The following is a 23,025-nucleotide window of genomic DNA, read 5'->3' on the forward strand; positions in this document are numbered from 1 at the left end:
AACTAGCTGTCTTCAGCATCACTTTATCTACAAAGTTTCAAGGTCTTCTGTCCTACTGAATGTTTAGCTTGTCTATTCAGAGAGTATACCCCTACTGCACAGAGTAAACCCCTACTGAATGTTTGGCTTATCTATTCAGAGAATATGTCAAGCTTGGCTACATTATGTCCAGTGAAGAGAACCAGATGTCTCTTCAATATTCCTTTGTACTCGGTATCACTAATATATTCAATCTTAATTTTTTCTTCTTAAAATCAGGCCTGATCCTGGAGTGAAGGTTGAATTGGGGGCAGTATCTAGTAATATTTCAGCATGGGAATTCTCAGGAAAATACAGAAACCTCAGTATGATGCTAGCTTTCTCGTGTGGGAATCTGAAATTGCTTTAGTGCTCGGCTCCTGTGGTCAAAGCTCAGCAAAGCTGTTGGGCTGGTAGCTTGCTGTATGGAAGAGGACCAAGTAGTTCTGTTTGGTGTTAGGTCTTATATAGCTGCTGGTAGTTGCCTTTTCTGTGATGAGGTTGTCACCGAACATTGGGAATAAAACTCCTTAACACTGGGTGTATTAAAGAGCAGGCATTACTTTATTCGGCCGGGTGCATGGGGGATCTCTCCTCCTAGCATGCACACCGTAGGTTGCATCAACCGTCTTTCATATGGTTCTGTGATATACGTATTCATAATAATATCTTGGGAAAATCATGCATATTCATTATATTTCTATGAACTAATTATAATATTTGCATAGTCTTTCATGCATGTGTTTTGAGTCCTTAGGAGCATCTACAGGTGTCTTAGGTGGTGTCTGGTCTCTGGTGGTCTTTGCAGGAGGTGAACTTTTCTTGAACCTTTGGGCCCTTCTCCTTATATGGTCACAAATTGGCTCATCACTGCCGTTTGCCACAGTTCTGGTTGTCCTTGTCTGGTTTCTGCTAGTACTTATCTGTCTCTCGTGATGTGCTCATTAGCTTTGGCCTTGTATGTTTGATGCATGCTTGATTAGTCCGGCATTTTATCTTACAACTATTTACAACAAGGTGGCAGATATGCAAAAACTGAGTGAAAATGGACAGGTTATAGAAGAAATAATTGGATGGCTCAGGATGCCACTGTTTCCAACTCAATATCTCTTGCTGGATGCTACATCTCCTGCAGCTGCTGCAATGATGGTGTTTTCTGTAGCATTGTGTGAAGTCAAACTGACAATAAAAGTAATGAAGTGAACCTGGCAGTTGTTAGCCTAATGTAGGTGAGTGCTCCTGTAATCTGCTTGTTTGCCTGAGCATTGAGGGCACTGACCTGCAGTTTTGGGAAAAAATTGTCAAAGTAACACAGCTGTGTCTTAAGGGTTTATACTAAGGAGTTCAGAAGCCTGGCCCTGTCTGGAAATGCTCTTGCTTTGCCATTATCAGCCTGGGATGTAGAACTGAGGCAGGAAAAATCTCTCTGTCAAATCATGGGTGCTGCAGTACTGACCTGTGCACAGCTGGAGGTGGGTACCTGCTGGCCCCATGCTGGTGGGGCTGTGCTCAGTTGTGCAACCAGGGAGGGGAACAGCTTCAGGAGTGTGCAGGTGGCCTCTGGCCAAGAGAAACAACTTCTTATTTGGCTTCCAGCCTGTCCCCAGCAAGCTCTCAACATGAGTGTTAACAGCTGCCCTGTCTGAAGCTGGATGCTCCCTGGCTCAAGAGCACTGACAATGAGTGTTTGTAGCCAGAGCCAAAGTGGTTGTCGCATGGTTCAGACTGAATGGCACAATTAGCTGGGCATTACCATGGGCTGTCCCTGCAGTAAAACCCACTGCAAGAAACAAATATCTTCTCTAACTGCTGAACTGCTTGAGATCCTAAACACACTGACTTGTGCAGGCTAACAGTCTAGATGAGTAGCAGCTGTCATGAGCAGTTATCATCATGAAGGCTAGAACCTCCAGACTGAACTTCTAGGTTATCAAAGGGAGACAATATTAAAAAAAAAAAAAAATCCTTTTGTTTCTTTTGAGTAATGTTAGAAGAAAATGGTTTGGTTTCCAGGTACTGCTTGTTCTAATGTCATTGTTCAGAGCGGTCTTATTTACTTGGTTCCCTTGAGAGATGGCCCAGGCAACAGGAATGTGAATGTCCAAGATCGCAGGAGCTTGGATGCAAACCAGCTTAACAGGGCTGTAGTGAATTCCCCCCATATCATTCAGCTCAACCCCAGTTTCATGTCTATTGTTAGTTCTGATTTCAGATCTAAGGAGCAAAAGACTAATATATGGATGAAAGCCCTTTTTTTAAAGGTATAATTGTAACTGACTTTCATATTGCAGGCTTGCTGCTTTGGTCCAGGTCGGGTGACTTAACAACAGTCCTAGCTTTATGAACATAGCTACATGGACAGAGAAATATTTAACAATTTACTGTTAAAAGAAGTTTTGGTACAAAGGAAGCCTAGTTTGTACCAGAGGAGTATTCCATTGGAAATAACAGCTTTTAGTAATGCCCCAGATAACTAAATTAGGAAGTGTATGCAAGATATGACTTAGTGTGAAACAAGAATGGGCTTCTGCCTGTCAAACCAGTCTCTGATTTAGTAAGTTAACCTCACTTCTTGACTCATCTTTGCCCTACTGACTTGTGGCTCTATTTCTTTCTTATTTAGAAGCTTCATGTCCTTTTTATGAGATCTAGTTCATTCTTCACATGCAGGTCTTTGATTTAAATTCCTTATGAAACAGCACAGGTAATACAGAATATAAGGGGTTTGCTGCTGTTAGTGTTCATATGGCCACTGCAGCAGCAAGGGAGTTTTTAGGACTCACAAGATTTAACTCACCTGGTCACTCGTCTTCTAACTTGGGTCAGAGATGTGGTCCTAATTCTAAAATTCTAAAAGCAATTCTAATTCTAAAAGCACAATGAATGTCAAATATTGTTATGGTGCTGCTGGGAATGAAATGAAGCCAGAACTGGGACTAAATTACCAGGCTAGTGCCCAGTTCTGACACAAGAAATGACTTTGGTCCTAAGTCATAATATCTGGAGCTGAAATAGCAATGTTGGTCCTATGTTCATTTTTTACCTTGTCAAATAGTTGACAACGCAGTGTGGCTAGCTTTAATGCTGCTTAACAGGTTCTGAAGCTGGATGATATCAAGGTGCTTTAAACATCTTTGATGTGCAAAATAGGCTACTAGTACTTACTGTTGACCTCTACTGAACATTTTTTTCCCCCGCACATAGTATTTAATACTGCATGCACTAATCCAGGCTTAATGTGGAAGAGGAGAATCCATTAGATGAATTGTATAAATGCTTGATGCGCTAGAAGCAGTAAAGGGCATTTTGTGGGATTAGATATTAACACTTAACCCAGTAGTGGTCTAATTCCTGTTCTTGTTGGCTTTCTTATATGTTAAATGTACAGTGTAGTTAGCAGCACACTGGCAGGAGGCATTCATTAGGCGTGCAGCTACAGGAAGTGATGATGTGCACAGTGAGGAGCCTGGTTATGCCTGTTACAAAGAAAAATGAGGAGGCCTTGTGCTGTCTGCAAGTGCTGTAACTCTTACTGGGGCAGGATGGGTGATCTGTAGGAGACCTTGGTGGTACCTGCACACGGAGTCGGTAGGAGCTGGTCTGTGGGCTGGCTGTAGTAGATAATTACAAAACAGTACAAAACTTAAACTCAAATGCTTCCTTTGTATCTGAACTTAAATACAGTTTTCAAAGGATGCTCAGATTCACTGATGCTGTGTTTTCATAGGGCTTGTGTTAAGCTTGTGATGTTTAAAAATAAAAATTATCTTAACTGGCACTTCCAGAAACACCGAGCAGCTGCAGTTTCTGTTGGCCACTGTAAAAGCTGCTGGTGCTCCTGATTTTTTCCCCAAATCAGGTCAGTTGTGATGCTGGTGGCTTTCCAGGAAATGTGTGCTCTTCCCCCCCATTACCTATCTGCAGTGGGCAGATAGGATGGATTCACCATTCCTACCCTTGCTGCCTAAAAATCAGGGATCTAGGTTTTCTCAGCTTGAGAGGAGTAGAAGAAATCAGTGTCAGACTATAGAAGTGTCATATACAGCTAGGCTGGAATAAATACTGAATTTCTAGACAGCTGAAGCTAGGAGGGAGTCCTGCCTGTGTTAGTGCTCCCTACTGAGAGGGAGATGACATTAATATGTAAGTGTCAAGTCAAGTGCATGGCAAGATCTCGGAAACAAAGTCACCGTAGTAGTTATTCATAGTGACTGAATCAGGACTTAATTCAGCAGTTGGTAGAAACATTAGGCTTGTATTTTCAGTCAAATACCATGTTATTTGACTGATACCATGTTATCTAGTAAGACTATTTTTCTGGCATACATAGACTTCACTATGGCTTTGCCCTATCCAAATAAAAGAAAAATAACAAACCTGAAGTGCAGTCATTAATGAGGATGCTAGGGAGCAAGGCAGTAAAACAGGAGACAAAGTGACCATGCTGGCAGCAATATTCTTAATGTGTCATGGTGTAACTTGGAGGTTGAAGTTCTTGTGCAGTAGCTGTAAATGCCTATAAAGGGCTGAATCTTCTGCCAGGCTGGTCTATTGAGTGTAATATCAGGGGAGTTTATTCTTTTTCTAGGAACTAAAGCATGACTAGTTATAAATTGGGGAAGGGGGGAATGGGTTGATGACTGTTGTCTTCCCATTCCTGGCTATTGAGTATGTTCAGTGGTGTCAAAGAGCCATGGTGAGCAGGTGGCTAAAATCAGGACACTGAAATAGGATTACTTCTGTTCAGTTTAATCTCAGCTAGAGGAGTCAAACACATGGTGAATGCAGTAACAGTTGGGTACTTGTAGGTGGGGGACTGAGTTGCATCTTTAGTCTGCCTAAATTAGTTTGGCTGTAACTGAGCTAACAACAAGCTGCTCTAAAACTCTGCCACTCTATAGCACCTAGCAGTGCCTGGCTGAATTTATCAGAAACAAGCTCAGATAGCTGATTTGCCTTACATCAGTGAAATTGTAGGGGGGAAACCTTTCTGTGAGTTACTGCTTTATTTAAAAAATAAGTTTACTGCCTAATTTGGTCTTTTTGTCTCAACATGTTTAGAATTGGGCTTTTAGTGAAAAAACTGATGTGTAATCATGGCTGTTGCATCTTTGCAAGCAGTTTTGCAGCTTGTCTTGGAAATTCTTGGCTTGCTTAACCCACTCAAACTCAAATAGCATTCAGTGAGAGCAGAGTGGGTTTATGTAACTTCTCATCTCTTCTGTAAGAGAAGTCATGAGGAGTAATTCTCTGGGGCCTGTTTGTAATGCCCTGGAAAAGCATTTGGTTTCACTTTTCAAATTCTGAATGATCTCAACATAGGGACCTGAAAGTGATGTTTTGGTTTTTTTGTTTGGAAAAAAAATTCCTGCCTGTAATGCAGGGTTTCCTAGTTCAGTGGCTTTTAGCTCTGAAATCAGGTTTGTAGAGAGGCTTCACTTGCTTTATGCTCCAGTACAGCATCTCAATGTGCTAAACACTTACAGGCTAGATAGAAATGGCTTATCAACAAGTAATGTGACTCTGATTTCTCTAAACATGCAACTAGTTACAGGCAAGCTTGGGTCTCAGCTGCCTCCACATGAGAAGAAAAGGCTTCTCTAATTTCTCTCCAGTTGCATTTTTCTGGCACCAGAGCTCAAGAAGCATCCTTCATGTAGCAAAACACTAGCTTTATTTAATTCCATAATGATTGTTATTGCAGGCAGGCAGATAGCCCTTTTCTGTTAGAGTTGTGGCTGCGAAACAGGATTTAGAAGTTTGAAATAGTCTTCCAGGATCTACAGCTTCTGCATGAGTCTGCATCACATATAGAGACCATAACTAGTGCTCTAGGCTCAGCTTTTGCAGTAGTCTTCTTGAGATGAAACCCTCAGAGTTAGACAATTTGAGAGCAGAGGGTTTTTACTGAGAGGAATGAGACCTGCTCCCTCAGCTCCTTGACCGTATATGTGGGATATAAACCTGGTAATGCTGGTACGCTATTGGCAGTATGCTTTTTTTGGTTGCCTAGAAACTATACCTGTGTAGAAGACATAGCTACAAGATTTCTTGGCAGAACCTAGCCCAACTGAGTTTTGTTGTCTCTTGCATTTTTTAATCTCAGTCCTTGGGCTGTTTTATGTCTTCAATCTTATGAAAATGCACGTAAGCACAGGAATGGGCTTTCTTGGGAAAACCCCAGTGGTCTGGAGGAGTCTGTGCAGCTACATGATGCAAGCACTTGAGCTGAAGTGAATCTGCTCTGTCCTGGGTAAATCTCTGCTCTGCTCCCAGTGCAGGGTGGCGTGTTGTAGAGCCAGGCATGACGTTGCTGCAGCAGACACTCTCTTCTGCGATGGTGTGGTGACGAGGCATTCGCTTGCTCTTCTTGGACCAATGCCATTTGTATAACTGACCTTAAACTGTGGGCTAGGATTGTTTAAGCAGATCATAAATCTTTTGGTTGTGAGTGTGCTGTGGCAAATGACTGAGGTGAGGACTTGGTGCTGCTGTAACATCCCCATATACAGTCAATATTACGAGAGGGCATGTGCAGAACATAAAGCCACGTGAGCTGCTGAATTTCTTTCATAAAGATGAACAGAAAACCTTCTTTTTCTGGCTACCTGGCACTCTGGTTTCATAAAACTTGGGTTACAAGGCAAAAGCATATGCCAATCTAAGTAAAACTGTAGCTAGGTACTTAATGGCTTGGTAATCCAATTTATTTGGTTGCCTGCTTATGTTTCTGGGAATAAAACTTTCCATAGCTTGTCCTGTTGAACAAGGTCAGCAGCCCACATCCAAGATGCTTAAGCGGAAGAGGGTGACCCAGGATTCTGCTCTTGCTGTATGTGACCTGCTTTTGGGGTCTCTTCTTGCATTCTCATTTGCATGTGAGCCTGGCTGTGGTGCAGGTGCCAGGAGATGCTTCTCTGGAGATGCTACACTAGACTGGTGGGACTTTCTTGGTGGGTTGAGCAGTGCCAAGGGAAGGGACTGTGCTCCACAGCACAGAAAGCGGTGTGCGAGTCCTCCTTTCAGAGGGGAGCGTTTCTGGTACTTAATCAGTCCAGATTCAGCCCTCTTTCCTACTGGTTGGCTTTTGACTGCTGTGAGTGGCAGGACAGCACAGAAAAGTTAATATTCAGTACTGGGATCTCTGCAGTCTTCCCACAACTGACTCAGCTCTGAGAGTCTTACCCCACAGCTGGCTGCTGACCTCAGAGGCACTGGAAGGTAATGTTTGCTGTCATTGCCCATCAATTTTTGGTTCATCAAGTTGCACTGATTTATTAAACAGACACAGATGGTATTCAGGCTTGGGAAATGCTTGTGGTGGCAAGAAATGTAGTATTAAGAACACAGGTAGATGGACCAGTTTAACACTCGCACAAGAAAGGCCAAAAAAAAAAAAAAACCCCTTTGGATCTCAGTTGAGCAAGTATTTAACAATTTTTTTTTTTTCCACACAGAAAGAATAATTAAAAACCTTTGCACTGGCAAATGTAAAACAGGTCTCTTCACCTTAGCAAATGTTCTTAGCCTGCATCTGACCTAGCAAGACAGCAATGATATCTTGAGTTCTAGATCTTCAAATCTATTTTACCCTGTTGAACAACAGCTGTTGGATAGTGCTGCTTGAATTAGGACTTGGTAAATGCCTTTTGGCCTGTTTTCTGAGTGTTACCAGCCCAGGTAAGGCCTGGTGTTTAGATATTTTTTTTTCTTGTTCAGTTAGTGTTTTGCTCATAAGAAATTGTGTAGAGTTATACTGTGGGTCCACATGGGCACTGATATATAAAATGAATTATTTAATGGACTTAATGGAAATTGTTTTTTCCAGGTTTTCACTGTAATGGTTGCTTGTTGATCTCAGTTCTGTTTTATAACTAAAATATTTTGCTTTTTTCCAGGCTCACATTAAATTTCCTATTGACTATCCATATTCACCACCTACCTTCAGATTCCTGACCAAAATGTGGCACCCCAACATTTATGAGGTAAGGTGTTTTTAAACTAATTTTTTTTTTTTTCTTGGGCACGTGAGGTTTTTCTATGTCCTTAAACTTCTGGAAGTATTGAAGGTACTAAATGTCTCTAGCGATAACTAAAGTGGTTAGCTGTTTGTTTAAATGTCAGCTTCATGGTTGCAGAGTTAAATCTAAATGTTGTAATCTAAATGCTGTTCCTGTAGGCAGGGATGGAGCCTTTCTCATATCTGCAAGTGCAGCAGGCAGCCCCAGCCAAAGTGCCATGCCATGAGTGTTGGCAATTTTAGGGGATTCTTGGATTAAGGCTGGTGTGTGGGGTCTTGCCCTACTGTGATACTTAAGTAACTAGTTGTTGTTTGTACACCTTTCAAGTACACTTTTAATTTGAGTATATCCTACAAAATTGTGTGCTGAGACAAGAAATAGTGGGAAACAGTCTTCTGCAGCAGTCAGCCTACGATGAAGGGGTTTGGGCTTGGGGTGCTCCGGCTGCAGAAAGAACCAGAGCTGGAGTCCAGCTTCAGGAGGAGTCACGCACAGCCTGGTCACCCTGGGACCAGAGTGAACAGATACCTTTGGGTTTAACGTCCACTAGCCAATTTGAAGTGGCCCCTTAGTTCAGTGCATGTATGGGTCACATTCAGAGCATAACACAGCTATCAAGTCCATGATTGGATCATGATACAACTATATAGCAGGTCCGGAAGGGGAATGATTTTATATAAATGCTTTTTTAGAAAGCAGCATTCCCTAGCTTGAATGCATTGTCTTCATGATGCTGAGCATAGGCTGCTTGGAGAGATTTAAGATAAAGTAGTCATGGACCAAAGCACTGGGGGAAGTGCTGTAATGAGGATATGTCTGGTGCATCTCAGCATGGCGTGGTGCTCTGCTGATGGACTAGCTCAGGGGCTGGTGGTGGCCCAGCTGTGTTAACGTGGCAGTGCTCAGGCTAACCTCTGCTGTTGCTGGGGCATAGTATACGTTGCCCTACATCTGGTATGAATGGACTATCCGGGGAACTACAGGCCTGTCAGTCTGGCCTCGGTGCCGGGGAAGATTATGGAGCGGTTCATCTTGAGGGCGCTCACAAGGCATGTGTGGGACAACCAGGGGATCAGGCCCAGCCAGCACGGGTTCATGAAAGGCAGGTCCTGCTTGACCATACTGATCTCCTTCTATGACCAGGTGACCCGCCTAGCGGATGAGGGAAAGGCTGTGGATGTGGTCTACCTGGACTTCAGTAAGGCCTTTGACGCCGTCTCCCACAGCATTCTCCTAGAGAAGCTGGCGGCTCACGGCTTAGACAGGTGTACTCTGCGCTGGGTAAAAAGCTGGCTGGACGGCCGGGCCCAGAGAGTTGTGGTGAATGGAGTTAAATCCAGTTGGCGGCCAGTCACGAGCGGTGTTCCCCAGGGCTCAGTTTTGGGGCCGGTCTTGTTCAATATCTTTATCAATGATCTGGACGAGGGGATCGAGTGCACCCTCAGGAAGTGTGCGGACGACACCAAGTTGGGTGGGAGTGTTGATCTGCTCGAGGGTAGGAAGGGTCTGCAGAGGTACCTGGACAGGCTGGATCGATGGGCCCAGGCCAACTGTATGAGATTCAACAAGGCCAAGTGCCGGGTCCTGCACTTCGGCCACAACAACCCCATGCAACGCTACAGGCTTGGGGAAGAGTGGCTGGAAAGCTGCCTGTCGGAAAAGGACCTGGGGGTGCTGGTTGACAGTTGGCTGAACATGAGCTGGCAGTGTGCCCAGGTGGCCAAGAAGGCCAATGGCATCCTGGCCTGTATCAGAAATAGTGTGGCCAGCAGGAGTAGGGAAGCGATCGTGCCCCTGTACTCGGCACTGGTGAGGCTGCACCTCGAATACTGTGTTCAGTTTTGGGCCCCTCACTACAAGAAGGACGTTGAGGTGCTGGAGCGTGTCCAGAGAAGGGCAACGAGGCTGGTGAGGGGTCTGGAGAACAAGTCTTCTGAGGAGCGGCTGAGGGAACTGGGGTTGTTTAGCCTGGAGAAGAGGAGGCTGAGGGGAGACCTCATGGCTCTCTACAACTACCTGAAAGGAGGTTGTAGCGAGGTGGGTGTCAGTCTCTTCTCCCAAGTAACTACCGATAGGACGAGAGGAAACAGCCTCAAGTTGCGCCAGGGGAGGTTTAGATTGGATGTGAGGAAAAATTTCTTTACTGAAAGAGTGGTGAAACATTGGAACAGGCTGCCCAGGGAAGTGGTTGAGTCCCCATCCCTGGAAGTATTGAAAAGACGTGTAGATGCAGCCCTTAAGGACATGGTTTAGTGGGCATGGTGGTGTTGGGTTGACGGTTGGACTCGATCTTAGAGGTCTTTTCCTGACTGACTCTGTGACTCGCAAGAGACCTTTAAGGCTTATCCTGGAGCCTGGTTGAGTTGAGCTGTTGTGTTAGAGCTCGTGGGAGCAGCAGCTTGAGACAGAGTTTAATAGTGCTGCTGTAAAGATTGTGAGAAGCAGCATTTCACTTCATACAATTGGTTCAAAACTACCAAATGAAACTGAATAAATCAGCAAAGGGTTTGAGGGTTTGTCGGGGGGGGGGGAGGGGGGAATCTTTCAGTGTAAGGAAGACGAAAGAAAGTAGCAGTTTACAGAATCTGCTGGTGGGACCAGATGGAGAGGTTGGGGCTGGCATTCCAGTTCTGAGCAATGAGACTTGAATAACTTGTGTGGTGAGGTTTTTTTCCCCCCATCTCCAGTTTACTTGGGTCGTCTAGTTGAATTTTGGTAAAACTGCGTTCAAGACTTGTTTTTTATTTTTGACGTAAGCGCTCAGTCCTAATAGAAGTATAGGCTACTTCCCACTGGCAGATGAATACCCCATTCTCCTTGTTAATATCTTTCAAAAATGTACATAAGGAAAGGCTCTGCCCTTGACTACACTGATCCCTAAAACCTTGTGCTGGTCTCATCAGGCCCCATGACAATTTTACCCTTCCAGACTCTGTAATGCATTGCTGCTCTGCTTGAATTCCCAAACATGTAACGCTGATTGTTGCAAGAGGGAAACTTCTCACATTCTTGCTTCCTTCTGTATTTTCATATTGCCAAATATCTACTTGTCTATATGCTGCTTACCTGATCACATGAGGAACTTCCCCTGAGTGCAGTGATGGCTTCTCCTGGCCACCAGCACTGCATTCTCCTAGGAGATGGTTAAAGGAGAAACTGGGTACACTCATGGAAATTATGAATAAAATCAGAATAGGCTGTGAACATAATCTAACATTAGTAAGGTTAACTTTACCTTAAAATGATATTAAATATTTTCTAGATTGCACAAGCCTGTTGGAGTCCTAAAAAGGAAACTGCCTTGTTATGGCAAACTGTTCCAGTAACATAAGTGGGTGCTTAGGTATTCAGCAGCTCCAGGTGCTACATTACTGGGTTTTTTTATTGTGTTCTTGACAAAAAAAACTGCTTCAAAATGACAAGGGCTTGCTAAATTAGCATACCTGGCAGGGTTAGTGAGCTGCTGAAATCTGGATACTGATCACAAGCCTCCAATGTTGAAGCAGAATCTTGTTTGGCTATAAAACAAATGTCATTATTAATCAAGGAGAGTTGAAGTGTTTGGGAGGCCCTTCAGGTGAGCTGTTGCTATCTGTAGCTGTGATCACTGGCTCAGGCATGGATGCTGTTGCTGTGAGCAGTGCTACTTTGTGCTTTGGCTCCTGTGCGTTGAGCAGTGTTGTAGGGTCCTTAAGATGTAGCTGAGACCAGGTGCATGGGGAACTGGCAGCCTGTGGTCTTGAACAGAACTGATCTGCAGCTTCTCTCTTGTTCCTATCATCAACCTTTACCTTGGATCAGGGTGACAAGGGACAGTGTGAGTGCTGCCTATCAGCTGAGGCTGTGCCACCTGAAGGTGTGGGGCTGCCTCTGGCAACTCATAAGTCATCCCAGCAGCTGGCTGCAAGAGGCAGCAAGCCAGCAGGGCCTGGAGAGGCCAACATCTGCTGGCCAGCCTCAGGCCCCATCTGCACCTTCACCCCATCCTGCAGTAAGGCATTGGGACCCCATGAGCCCCTGGAGTCAATTTCAGTGGAGAATATCAGCTGTGGTGAATACTGCTACAGCACTCCTACAAAGTAGTCATGTCAGAGTGCTGTTGCTGATGGAGAATTAGTTTTACAGGCTTCTTAAAGTGTTTATAAATGGTAGGCATTATGGAGCTTTAAATCTATATTCAGGCTATAACACTGGTGAGTAAAACACAGATTGAGGATTACATGGCTGTATGGCTTCCATATGCTGCCAAAATATTCCTCTTGCATGCTGGAAGGGACTTTCAGTGAAACCTTCAGAAAGCATCTCCTGCTTTTTCACCTGATATTTCAAACAGCTGTGTCCTAGGGGAGCAGTGTAAGCCTGCCCTGCACCATCTGTTCAACCTCCTTGTGTCCTGGGAGAAGCATTGTTTTGATACCTGAGCTAGTAGAGTGTGCTAAACCCTTCAATTCAAAAATTCCTGTAGCTCTCAGCTACCACTGGGAACAAAATTTTTTTTTTAACCCTACTTTGGGTCTCCTGTGACTAAAGCTCACTTCTATCACTGTGACAGTACTTGCTATCTGGAGACCAGTTTAGTTTTATATGACTATTTCTATTTTTGCTTGCTTTGCTACATTCTTAAACCTCTTGGCTTGAGATTGTTTTGTACCAATTTGCAGATTAATCCTGTTTAGCAAGGGAGACTTTTGAACATATACATACAGTAGATCCAGGAAGAATTGAGAAACGTTTCCAGTTCTTGCATGTATTTTTACTGGTACTTGGGGTGTCTGTACCAACAAGGTTAAACTGCTCAGAACATAGCCAGAGTGGTGGAGCTGAGTTGAGACCTCTACCTCTATTCTCAGCTTTTGTTTTTGTCTTGCAGAATGGAGATGTATGTATTTCAATTCTTCACCCACCTGTAGATGACCCACAAAGTGGAGAGCTGCCATCTGAGAGGTGGAACCCTACCCAAAATGTCAGGTAACAGTGTGAATCTGATGTACAGCGGTGACCTCAAAGGCCTGTTGTCTCTCTCCAAGACTAAGGCCTGTGTTGGGAAAGGTTTGGAAGGGAATTTAAGACTTTGGGGGCTTTAGGTCTTGAATTGGATGGGAACCAGACTTATCAAGCTGTCTGAAGTGCTGTGTGTCCTGATGCTGGGCTAACAATGTGGAGACTTCTGTCCTGTTCACAGGGTTTCATGCTCTTAAACCAAATTATCTCAAAAGTTCTAGCCTTTCCCAGTCCATGTTATCCTACGCTTAAGTTTTTCAGACTCTTCCAAGATACTAGTGGAAAAGAACACTTCTGAGTGTTCAGGCCCAGTAGGAGTAACTTTGTGCATAATCCTACCTACTGTTTTGCCTTCCAGTATTTGTCTGTCTCCTGTCCTGCAGCGTGGTATCTTGAGCAGTTAGCCAGGTAGTTTTCTTCCTGCCAAAAAAACCCAAAGAATCACTAAGTACCAGAGGCATTCCAAGGGGACCCTGTCCTTTTTTTTTTTTAACACTAGCTGAATTTCATTCTCATTACAAGACACTGCTAATAAAGAACTGATAAAACTCATCAAGTAGCAGCTCACTGACCTGTGCAGCTGGAGTAGTAAGTGATGTAGTAGAAAAACCTTGAAGTAAGGTACTTCCTGTTCTAACTTTTTAATCTGATTTATTATCCAAATAAGGTTAAAATAATTGCCTCTAGATTTTTAGCATATCCTATGAGAATTATGCTTGTTTTCAGAGTGATTTATTAGATGTTGGTTCTCCAACTTGAAATCTATTATTTATTGGTAAATCCAGCTAGGGATCTCAGCACACCTGAGGGAGTGCAGTGATTTGAAAAGGGTTGTCTGATAGTTTGACTCAGCTTTCATCTAACTTGGCTTCATGAAATTCATTTGAAAAGAGCCTTTGTCAAAGCAAAAATCTAGCAAGATCTATTAGATTCTTGATCCTTGGAATAGGATTGTAACACACATACGCTCTGCAAAGTGTTGAACTAGAGCTAATGTGGCAGGAGACCAGGAATTGTAGCAGTCAGCAAATTACAACAACTGATGTTCCTCCTAGAGCATGCTACTTCAAGGTTAAAAAGGTTCAAGAGAAATGGTGTGCCTTAGCTGTGAGAAGTCATGAAGGGTTGGGAATCTGACCTTCTGAGCTTGAGGTAAATGTTATCCAATCCATCTGTACCAATACAAGTGAGTATGAAGCAACCTCTCAAAGTTCTAGTTCAGATTTTTGAAAAATGAAAAAAGCTTAAATACTATTTTAAGCTATATATTGTTAAGTTATGTTCACCTGTCCCTCTGCTCACATGGCTATTAAACTGTTTTTTTATACATCTGATATGGTTAGGACTAGGTGACAAGCCTCAACTCAGGAAGCAGTTTTGGGTGTTAATTACTTATTGCACACACATTTTTGAGTATTTAATTATATACAACCCTAAAGATTGACATGAAACTTCTCATGGTGCTAGTTCTCTGATTTCTGCTCTCACTTACCATGGTGCAGCTTTTGGTGCTTACTCTCTTGGAACACATTGGGCTTAAGGATGACATTTGGGGAGAAAACATTTCTCAGCTGTATCAGCAAGTGGAAATAAAACTTGTCCTTAACTGCTAGCCTGCTGCCAGCATCACCTGTTGGGCTAAGTGCTGATAGAAATGTGTCCTTCTGGGGTCCCATCTGGCTTTGCAAGGCTCTAGTGTTAACAGGAGGCAGCAGGGCTGAAGGTATGGGAGGGGAGCATGCTTATTGTAATGAGCTGCATGTGTAACCTAGGGCTTCTCTTCAGCTGCTGAATTTTGTAAATCCTGCTGAGTATTGACTGTTTACTACAGATGACTGGTTGAAGTGTCTGGAGAGGGGAATGTCACTTTTCAACTTTGAGAGCACCTGTGCTTCCACTTCTAACAGTGTCAAGCATGCTCATTAATTTTTTTTAAACACAATCAGTATGGACTTTCCCATCACTCAGAGCTAGATGAGGCAGGCATAAGTAAATATGGCAAACATCCAGCAGGATGTAAAGGAATGCAGCTGTGATCTGTGTGGCAGAAAATACTGCTTTTCTTGTGTCCCATAAAGTTGAGGAAGTGGTGGCAGGGCTTAGGGGTTGAGGCTCTTTGATCATTTTAGTTGCACTTCTCTATCTCCCTTGGCCCCACTGTCCTTTGAGGTGCCAAAGGTATGCTGCCCCCAGGCTTATCTCTAGTGAGCCTGATTTTTCTCTCTTCCCCCTTCAAATCTAGTTTAAAGCTGAAAAATCAATAATGGATAATACTCTGAGGGCTGTACCAGGGTAGGAAGCTTTCTCTTCACATCTTTAACCTGGGCCCCAGGGAGGCAGCAGACTTCCCTAAGAAGTAGGTCTGGTCTGCATATTGGGCCTCCTGTTTCCCTCAGAAGGGAGTCTCCTATGACAATGACCTGTCTTTTTTTTTTCTTTATGGAAGTGGTTTTGACGCAGGGCATAGGCCGACTTAACCTCAGTGACACCTCCAAGCTAGATGAACCATCGTCCTCGTTATTGTTCAATTCTACTTGCAGAGCCTCGTACCTATTATGCAAGGGCACCTGGGAAGGTGGGGTAGAGTTGAGATGAAGTAGAAGATAGTCTCTCTTCTGCCCATCATTCCAGTCTGACCAGACAGTTTTTTCCAGAGCTGCTGTTCTTTCCTACTGAATTATATCATCTGGAAAGTAAATTGTATAAGACTCTCCTGATAGCTGTGCTGAACAGTCTGGCCAGACACAAGTGTTTAGTTTCAAAACCTTTCAAGAAACTCAGCATCCAAATGACCAAGCATTTCCTGGAATTGTGTCCCAGAGAGATGATCTAGTAGATGTGCTCAGGACATGCTGCTCTGAATGTGCCCCTAAATCAATGCAAGTACAGCTGGGACTGTAGTCTCCTTTAATCAAGTTCTGCAAAGCAGTTGCTATATACGGCTGTCTTTTAAGACTTATTCCTTGTCTCTTGTTCTTCCCTTCTATTTAAATCGGAAGCTGTTGCCAGCAGGACTATCTCAAACATGTGAAGCTATTGCGGTGGTAGCTACAGCCAGGTGGCTGGGTGTGTAGAGCTGCCTGATGTGACTTGCTGTTGAGTTTTCTGCTGGTTGTGGCACTGTGTGAGGAGTGAAGGGCTGAATCTCTGAAGTGCAAAGGGTTGTAGGAAATGCAGGAGAAGGGTCTGGGTGAGAGAGGTGGTGTTTGCCCCTGGTAAATGCCAGCAGAGCAGGACAGCTAGCAGCTCTGTGCTGCTGCTAGAAATCCAGGAAGGCTCTCTGTCTGCCAGGGGTTATGTGACTGGCTCATGCTGGCTTTGAGTACCAGCAGCTGAATCCTGCTGGGCCCTTGGTGGCTTGCCTGAATATTGAAAAACATCTGTGCTGTCTTCCCCTTGCTGTGCTCGAGTGCTGCTACAGCAGCCTCAGTGGTGCATGGGCTGAGAAGAGACCTGGCCACAGCTCCAACCTCTTAACATGCTGTGGGGCAGGGAAGGCAGTGCAGCCTTATCTGATGGCCTTGGGTCATAGTGGTCTTCCCTATGCAGGGTAGGCAAAGAGCCTGGCTTTCTGATGGGAGGCTGTCATGAGGAACAGGCTCACCAAGCAGGTTTCCAACCCTGCACCATCCATGGGTGGTGTGGACAAGCTGAATTCTGGTCTAATGCAAGCTTTGCTGCCCCATCACAAGCACATGCACAGATGTGATAGTCTGTCATCAGATTAGGTCCTTGAGGTTTGTATTGTGTTACTTTCCCTATGCCAATGGCCAGAGTCTGAAGTTCATAAATATCTGCTCTCATTCAACTATTATCCTTAGCTATCCTTAATTATCCTTAACTTAAGCTTTGACTTTAAACAAGTTTCTGATGCATCACGTAAAGAAGTCGTCAGCATCCAGGATCCATGAATGCGTTAGCTCTGACTCTGCTGTTGTGGTTACCTTTTTCAGGACTATCTTACTGAGTGTAATCTCTTTGCTTAATGAGCCCAACACATTCTCTCCTGCCAATGTGGATGCGTCAGTCATGTTCAGGAAATGGAGGGACAGTAAAGGAAAAGACAAGGAGTACGCTGAAATCATAAGGTAAGCTTTGCCATGTGTGATGCTGTGCTACCAGCCTCCTGCTTTGAATCCTATAAAACAGGCTGCTTGCAGAACTTGCTGAAACCAGCTTCTTGCTGTGGTTGTTCCTTTGGAAATGAATTTTATAGTCTTATTCCAAGTCCGTGCTTCTGGTCCCTCTAGGATTTTCAGCACACAGAAGTGGTGCAAACTTCTGGAGCAGGAGGACTGGGCTGATCTGTCTTTGAATTGGTTTTTTTTTTTTTTAGACTAATCTGGCATGATGCTCTGCAAAACCTATTGGCTGCTAGTAAATACCAGTCGAAGTCCCTGCTTGCCTTTGAGTGCTGCCTGCATTGCTTGGGATGTGATTCAAACTGACTGCATCCTACTAATTCTGTGCTTAACGCACTCATGAATCGTAATCTTGTCCCTCCAATTCAAAGGAATATCAGCAGGATTTGGCAAGCACTTGCAAAGCTGGGTTTGATTAGCTGGAAGCACTGTCCTTTGATAAGTTCATGGTTCATCAGGTGCTATAGGGAGATGATGTAAACTTGAGCCAGGATTGCTGTAGAGTGGCAGATGGGTAACCTGTACTGCAGTGGGACCGCTGTTGTGCTTACCTGGGGCAAGACCACATCTGCATTGACTCAGCTAGCTGGGCATACTGGCCTGAGCAGTGTTAAGAGTCTCACTGGGAGGTTATCTTAGTCCCCTCCAGCTCCCTTGGCTTCAGCGGAGCTGGATGTACTCCATAAGAGTGTGGCAGACTGACAAGCAGGTGGGTGGGGGTGAAGGGACAGGCTGCCATCTGCTCCTCTCCCTGCTGGGAGGCAGCACAGGCCAGCAACAGTTCACAGCCTGAGTGCTGCTGGGAGACAGCAGCCAGAGCCTGTCCTGGGGTGATGGGAAACACTTGTCTCCTGCCAGCCCCAGGCAGTGCCAGGGTTATGGCTGCATCTTGGGGTGCAGCCATGTGCTCAGACTGCTCTTACCCCCCAGTGGGAGCTCAGAGCTGCCAAATGCTTGTGGGAATCACAGTTTTGAGCATGCTGGGGTAGAGTCATCAGTGGTGGAAGGTGGCTGTGGATGGCATCCCTGAACCCACCTCAATAAGTCACCTTAGGAAATCCCTGACCATCTCTTCTGTAGCAAATGTAATGAAATTTTCTCTGAGCTCTGGCATGTCTCTAATGTGGAGTCCTGTAGAATAACTGATTTCATATGTCGCTGAGAGTATGCGTGCTGCAAACACTCTTGGAGTACTCCCAAGCCTGGGGCTGCGGTAACTAAATCTGTTTCTAGTGCTGCTTGTGGTGCTTCAGCCAAACATCAGCTCTCCTGACTCTGAGCTGCCAGGAGGGCTGGGCAGGGGCTGGGGCTGGCCGGGAGGTGGGGAGTTGAGCCATGCTGCCGCTGGCACACAGCCCTGCTCACGTTGCTGTGTCCTCCTCCCCACAGGAAACAGGTTTTGGCTACCAAAGCCGAGGCAGAGAAGGATGGCGTGAAGGTCCCCACTACGCTGGCAGAGTACTGCATCAAAACTAAAGTGCCTTCCAATGACAACAGTTCAGATTTGCTTTATGACGACTTGTATGATGACGACATTGATGATGAAGACGAGGAGGAGGAGGATGCCGACTGTTATGATGATGATGATTCTGGCAACGAGGAGTCGTGACCTGTTCCCTCTATGCCCCTGTACTGCCCTGCCGACTCAGGCCAGAAGGGAGCAGCAGTAACCTAGCAGCAGTCCAGCAAAAAAGTGTGTGTGGGGGGAGGGGAGATGAAAAAAACTGTCTCCTGCTGTCTCCTGTTGTATGGATCTGTTTGCTCCTTTTTTTATGGACCTCTTAGAGACCCTCCACAGAATGTCTGAATTCTTGCATTCTTAACCCTTTCATCACTGTATTATGATTTCTTTTTTAAAAAGAAACTCCCCTTCTCACTTCTACGAAAGGCTCACAGCAAAACAGGTTTGCTCATGTTTAGACTGTTGAATTAAATACAGTCTTGCATTGAGATGTTTAATGTATTTAAAGCTGGAGCAAACCCACTGGAAGCTGGGTTTTCAGGAGCTCCAAGTGCTGCATTTACTGGGAAGAAAAAATCCACACAAAGCAAATTGCCAAGGTTTAGCTGCTCCATTTACAATAATAGCGTGTGTATGTTCGTTTAGCCTTGTGGTGGTGGCTTTTCCTTTATAAGGTGTGGGGCGGAGAGTGTAAGCTATTGTGTGTTGAGTTTGATGGGATGTCACTGAAAGGTACAGTATTCCTTTTCGGCCTGTTCAAGTTAGGAAATAGCTGGCCCCTGGAGCCCCAGAGGGCACAATCAGCTTTGTCTCTGAAAAAGGCTTGTGATATGAACCCTAAAATAAACACTTAACACTTCATGTCTGTACAGCTGAGCCCTGGGTTGCTATTTTATTTTTTTCAGACTAGGTTGGGGTTGAAAAAGTTCAGTTTAGCTGTGCCACTGAGATTTGCTGCCAGCTGCCCCTCTCTGGAGGGAGGAGAACAGATGTGCATCCTGCTGCTGATGCGCATCCCGAACTTGTTTTTGGCAGTGGGAGAGACTGATAGCCTCCTGCCCTAGTGCTTGCTAGCAGCCCTTGCTTCCTGCAGCCCAAGTCTGGTGCTGGCCTGAGCCTTCTTTCTGTCGCTTATGTAGGTCATGCGTTGGTAAACGCAGCCCTGCTTGCAGCTCTGTGGGGTTGGCAGAAGTCAAAGCTGCCTTTGGTGTCTGCCTGGGGTGGCCAGGCTGTCTCTGTGGCTGCTGGGGCATGGGGCAGAGGGAATGCATGTGTGCTGGGCTCTCCCCTGCCTGGCTGGCTGGGGCATGGGTGAGTGTGTGCAGCCCCACAGGTGAGGGGGCTGCAGTGCTTTCAGGCTGGAAGAGAAGGCCAGGGGCAGGGTTTGACAGGCTATTTAGCAGCATGCTTCAGCTGGTGCACTGAGCTAGGCCTCCTGCATGTTTTTGGGAGCTCTTGGCAGAGCTTAGGGCCATCCCTTGTGGGTGGGGGAATCCTGCATGCTTGTCTCTGCAGAACCCTCTTCCTTGGTCCCTCAGCACCCTCACCCTGTTGCAGTGTGCTCTTGTTTGGCTGTGGTGCAGTGGCCTGAATTCACCTTTTGCATGATCCCTTGATCAGCAGCCAGCCTGCCCTCCTGTGCTGAGTCCTGGCACCTCCACCAGGAGCAGATCTGAGGTGCTGGCTCTGCTTGGGTGAGACCCTCCATTCCCACAGGTACAGAGGCAGTTACCCTGATAAGAGCTGCAGGCTTGGGCATTTGTTTATGCCTCCCTTTTGTATATCTCGGGGTTTTCAATGGTATGTCACCAGCTGTGGTCCCTCAAGGGGTACTTTGGTGGGAGTAAACTTTGTTCTGTGATCAGCTCAAGGAGCAAGATGAGAGTGAGCAAGCTCAAAGCATGCTGCCTGGAGGGAGAGGAGGGGAAGGCAGCCCTTGGGGAGGGGAGGAAAGCTGGTGGGGCTCTGTTTGAAGTGAGTAAGGCAAATATGTTTTCAAAATGTTGCTTGGCTGGGATTTGCTGCAGCAGGGACAGTCCCTGCTCTTCTGACCCAGGGTGTGCTGGTGGTGCATCCCTCTGCAGAATAAAGGCAGCCCAAGTGGTGATACCTTGTCCCCCAGTGCTCCCTGTGATGGCCTGCCCCCCTACTTGCATGTTACCTGGGGAGGCAGCTGGACCCCTCCTGAACTGCTTCAGCTTGTCCTTCCAGCAAGGAAGGACAAGGAAGCCCCTTCCAGCAAGGAAGGGGCCAAGACTTGGCCCCTGGTGGTTTTTTTGGAGCTGGCAGTAGGGCTCCCCTGCATCTAGTGATAGTGTGGGGCACCCCCCAGCTTCACTTGCAGCACTGGTGTTGGCAAATGGGCACCTGGCATTCCTGGCTGCAGGACCGGTCTCAGGGCTGGACAGGGACACCAACCTCCAGCTTTCAGGGGGCTGTTGGGGAATGAAGGAGCAGAGAGTATGGCAACGCTGGCTGTGCTGATGACTTGGTTTGAAATGAGGATACTGCATCTTTCAGGATTTCCCTTGTACTTCTGACCGTCTTCACTGTATACTCTCCAGTGACTTGTATTTTCAAGCTTGGTGTTGTAAGATGCATTATCATGACTCTTCTGTTACCCTTTTTTAAAGACAAAAAGCAACCTATTTTGAGAACTACATCAACCCAGACTAATTTTTCTTCCCCACCGTCCTGTGCAGTGTCATTGCTTGTTGACTTGCTGGTTTCCTTTTTTTGCGATACAAACTGCAGTATGAAGGTGTTTTGTGTGGTTTTTTTTTTTTTGAAACTATTTAAGAAATTGCAGAAAAATGTTTACCTGATCTGTGTATTCTGGTTTTTTTTTCTTAACCCTTTTCTCCTGTCTCAGCTAACATTAGCATTTACATTTGCAACTACAAGCCCCTTCAACTGCAGTTTTCAACCATTCTGAACCAGCAGGGTACACTAGATTTTCTTAGTAGTTTTCTTAGCTGAAATCCCAGATGTGTTCTGTTTTTGGGGTTTTTTTCTTCAGTATAACTTACCAGAAAGAATTAACTAAAACTGATGCATTTTTGTGTTGTCTTCCCCTTCAGTTATATTTTGTCTTTTCTGCACACCTGTCTACTAATAAAAATGTGAAATGAAAATATCCCTGTACTCTTACTTCCCTGTTAATTGAGCTGGTTTATTTGCGTGGGTTATTTAAAGCTTTGAATAACAGCTATTCACAAGTTCAGTGCCACTTCAGTATCAATGCCTATCCATAAATATCTACAAGGTATTGTAGATATTGACAGCTGCCTCCCTGAACCAAAGACTAAAGAATGAACTGATTTAGAGAAGTACTTGGCAAAAGGCCATGGGCTTTGCTGTTATATTTAGTCAGCAAAGGGGAGACCGGTGGGAAGATGGTTCATAGTCTCATATGGCTGCAGCAGGGACACAGGACTTCAGGCAAAGCTGCTGCTGCCAGGGGGCTGGTGGCAGGTTCCCTGGCAGGGCAGGAGCACAGTGCTCCCAAAATGGTGAGACAAGGCAGTGGGGGAGCTGTGCCCTTCAGGATGCCTGCCCTGCCTTGGCCCATTTTCTGCAAGCTCAAGAGTGGAGATGTTTTGTTTCTTGCAGTGCCTTGCTGCTGCAGTCAAGCTAAAATTAGCAGGACAAGTGTACAGAAGTTGTTTGCAGTGCAGCAACTGCTGACTCAAATGTGGTTGTGGCTTGAGTGCTTTGGTTTCACAGTTGTGCTGGAGGAATGGTGATGGCATTTCAGAGCTACATTCCCAGAGTCTCCATAGTGGGGAACGGGACTGAGAGGGATGCTGCTGTCTGGGCCTTCTGACTTGGATCAGGCTTGCTTGTATCTCCTGCCTGGCTCCTACAGCACTGGGCTGCCCAGAGCTGCCACTAGCTGCTTCATCCAGCAGAAGGTGTGATACCTCTCCTGCCTGCCCTGCACTGGGTAAACCCAGCTGCCATTTGCCCAGGTGTGTGGGGGTGTTTTGGGGGTTTTTTTTTTTCTTCTCCTTGATGGTCAAGTGCAGCTGAGCAACCTTGACTCTGACTCTACCATCAGACTGTGGAATAGGGGATTTGAGAAGAAACTGCTGCAAAAGAGCCCTGCTGGAACCAACAGCATAGGGAAATGGGAAAACATCCCGTTTAGTCTCACCTGGAGAGGAGGGGAGACTGTGTGGCTGACTGCACAGTGCTGCCTGCAGGCAGAACCCTAGAGCAATTGGGAAGGTGCTGACATTGCTTTTGCAGCTTTGGGTTGGGGAAGAGGAGCGTGCTGGAGGGCAACACAGCTCATTGCCTCCATGTGTGGAAGCACTGCCCTTATGTGCCCACAGCCATGGCTGAGGATGGAAGTTGTGCAGCTGGGGATGGCAGAGAA

At 45.6% G+C, this 23,025-nt stretch overlaps 1 protein-coding gene across 1 annotated transcript in view; it reads left to right on the forward strand.

Moving 5' to 3' along the window:
• Positions 1-21,794, forward strand: part of LOC143172039 (ubiquitin-conjugating enzyme E2 R2) — a 57,774-nt gene extending 35,980 nt beyond the window's left edge. The window contains exons 2-5 of the mRNA XM_076361255.1: positions 7,917-8,003; positions 12,910-13,007; positions 16,994-17,128; positions 18,572-21,794. Of these exons, the coding sequence (XP_076217370.1) occupies positions 7,917-8,003; positions 12,910-13,007; positions 16,994-17,128; positions 18,572-18,791 (540 nt within the window). The 3' untranslated portion in view covers positions 18,792-21,794. The remainder of the gene's footprint in view (positions 1-7,916; positions 8,004-12,909; positions 13,008-16,993; positions 17,129-18,571) is intronic.
• Positions 21,795-23,025: the final 1,231 nt, after the last annotated feature.

Source organism: Aptenodytes patagonicus, chromosome W, assembly GCF_965638725.1.
Source record: "Aptenodytes patagonicus chromosome W, bAptPat1.pri.cur, whole genome shotgun sequence".
In the NCBI taxonomy this organism is placed as follows: Eukaryota; Metazoa; Chordata; class Aves; order Sphenisciformes; family Spheniscidae; genus Aptenodytes; species Aptenodytes patagonicus.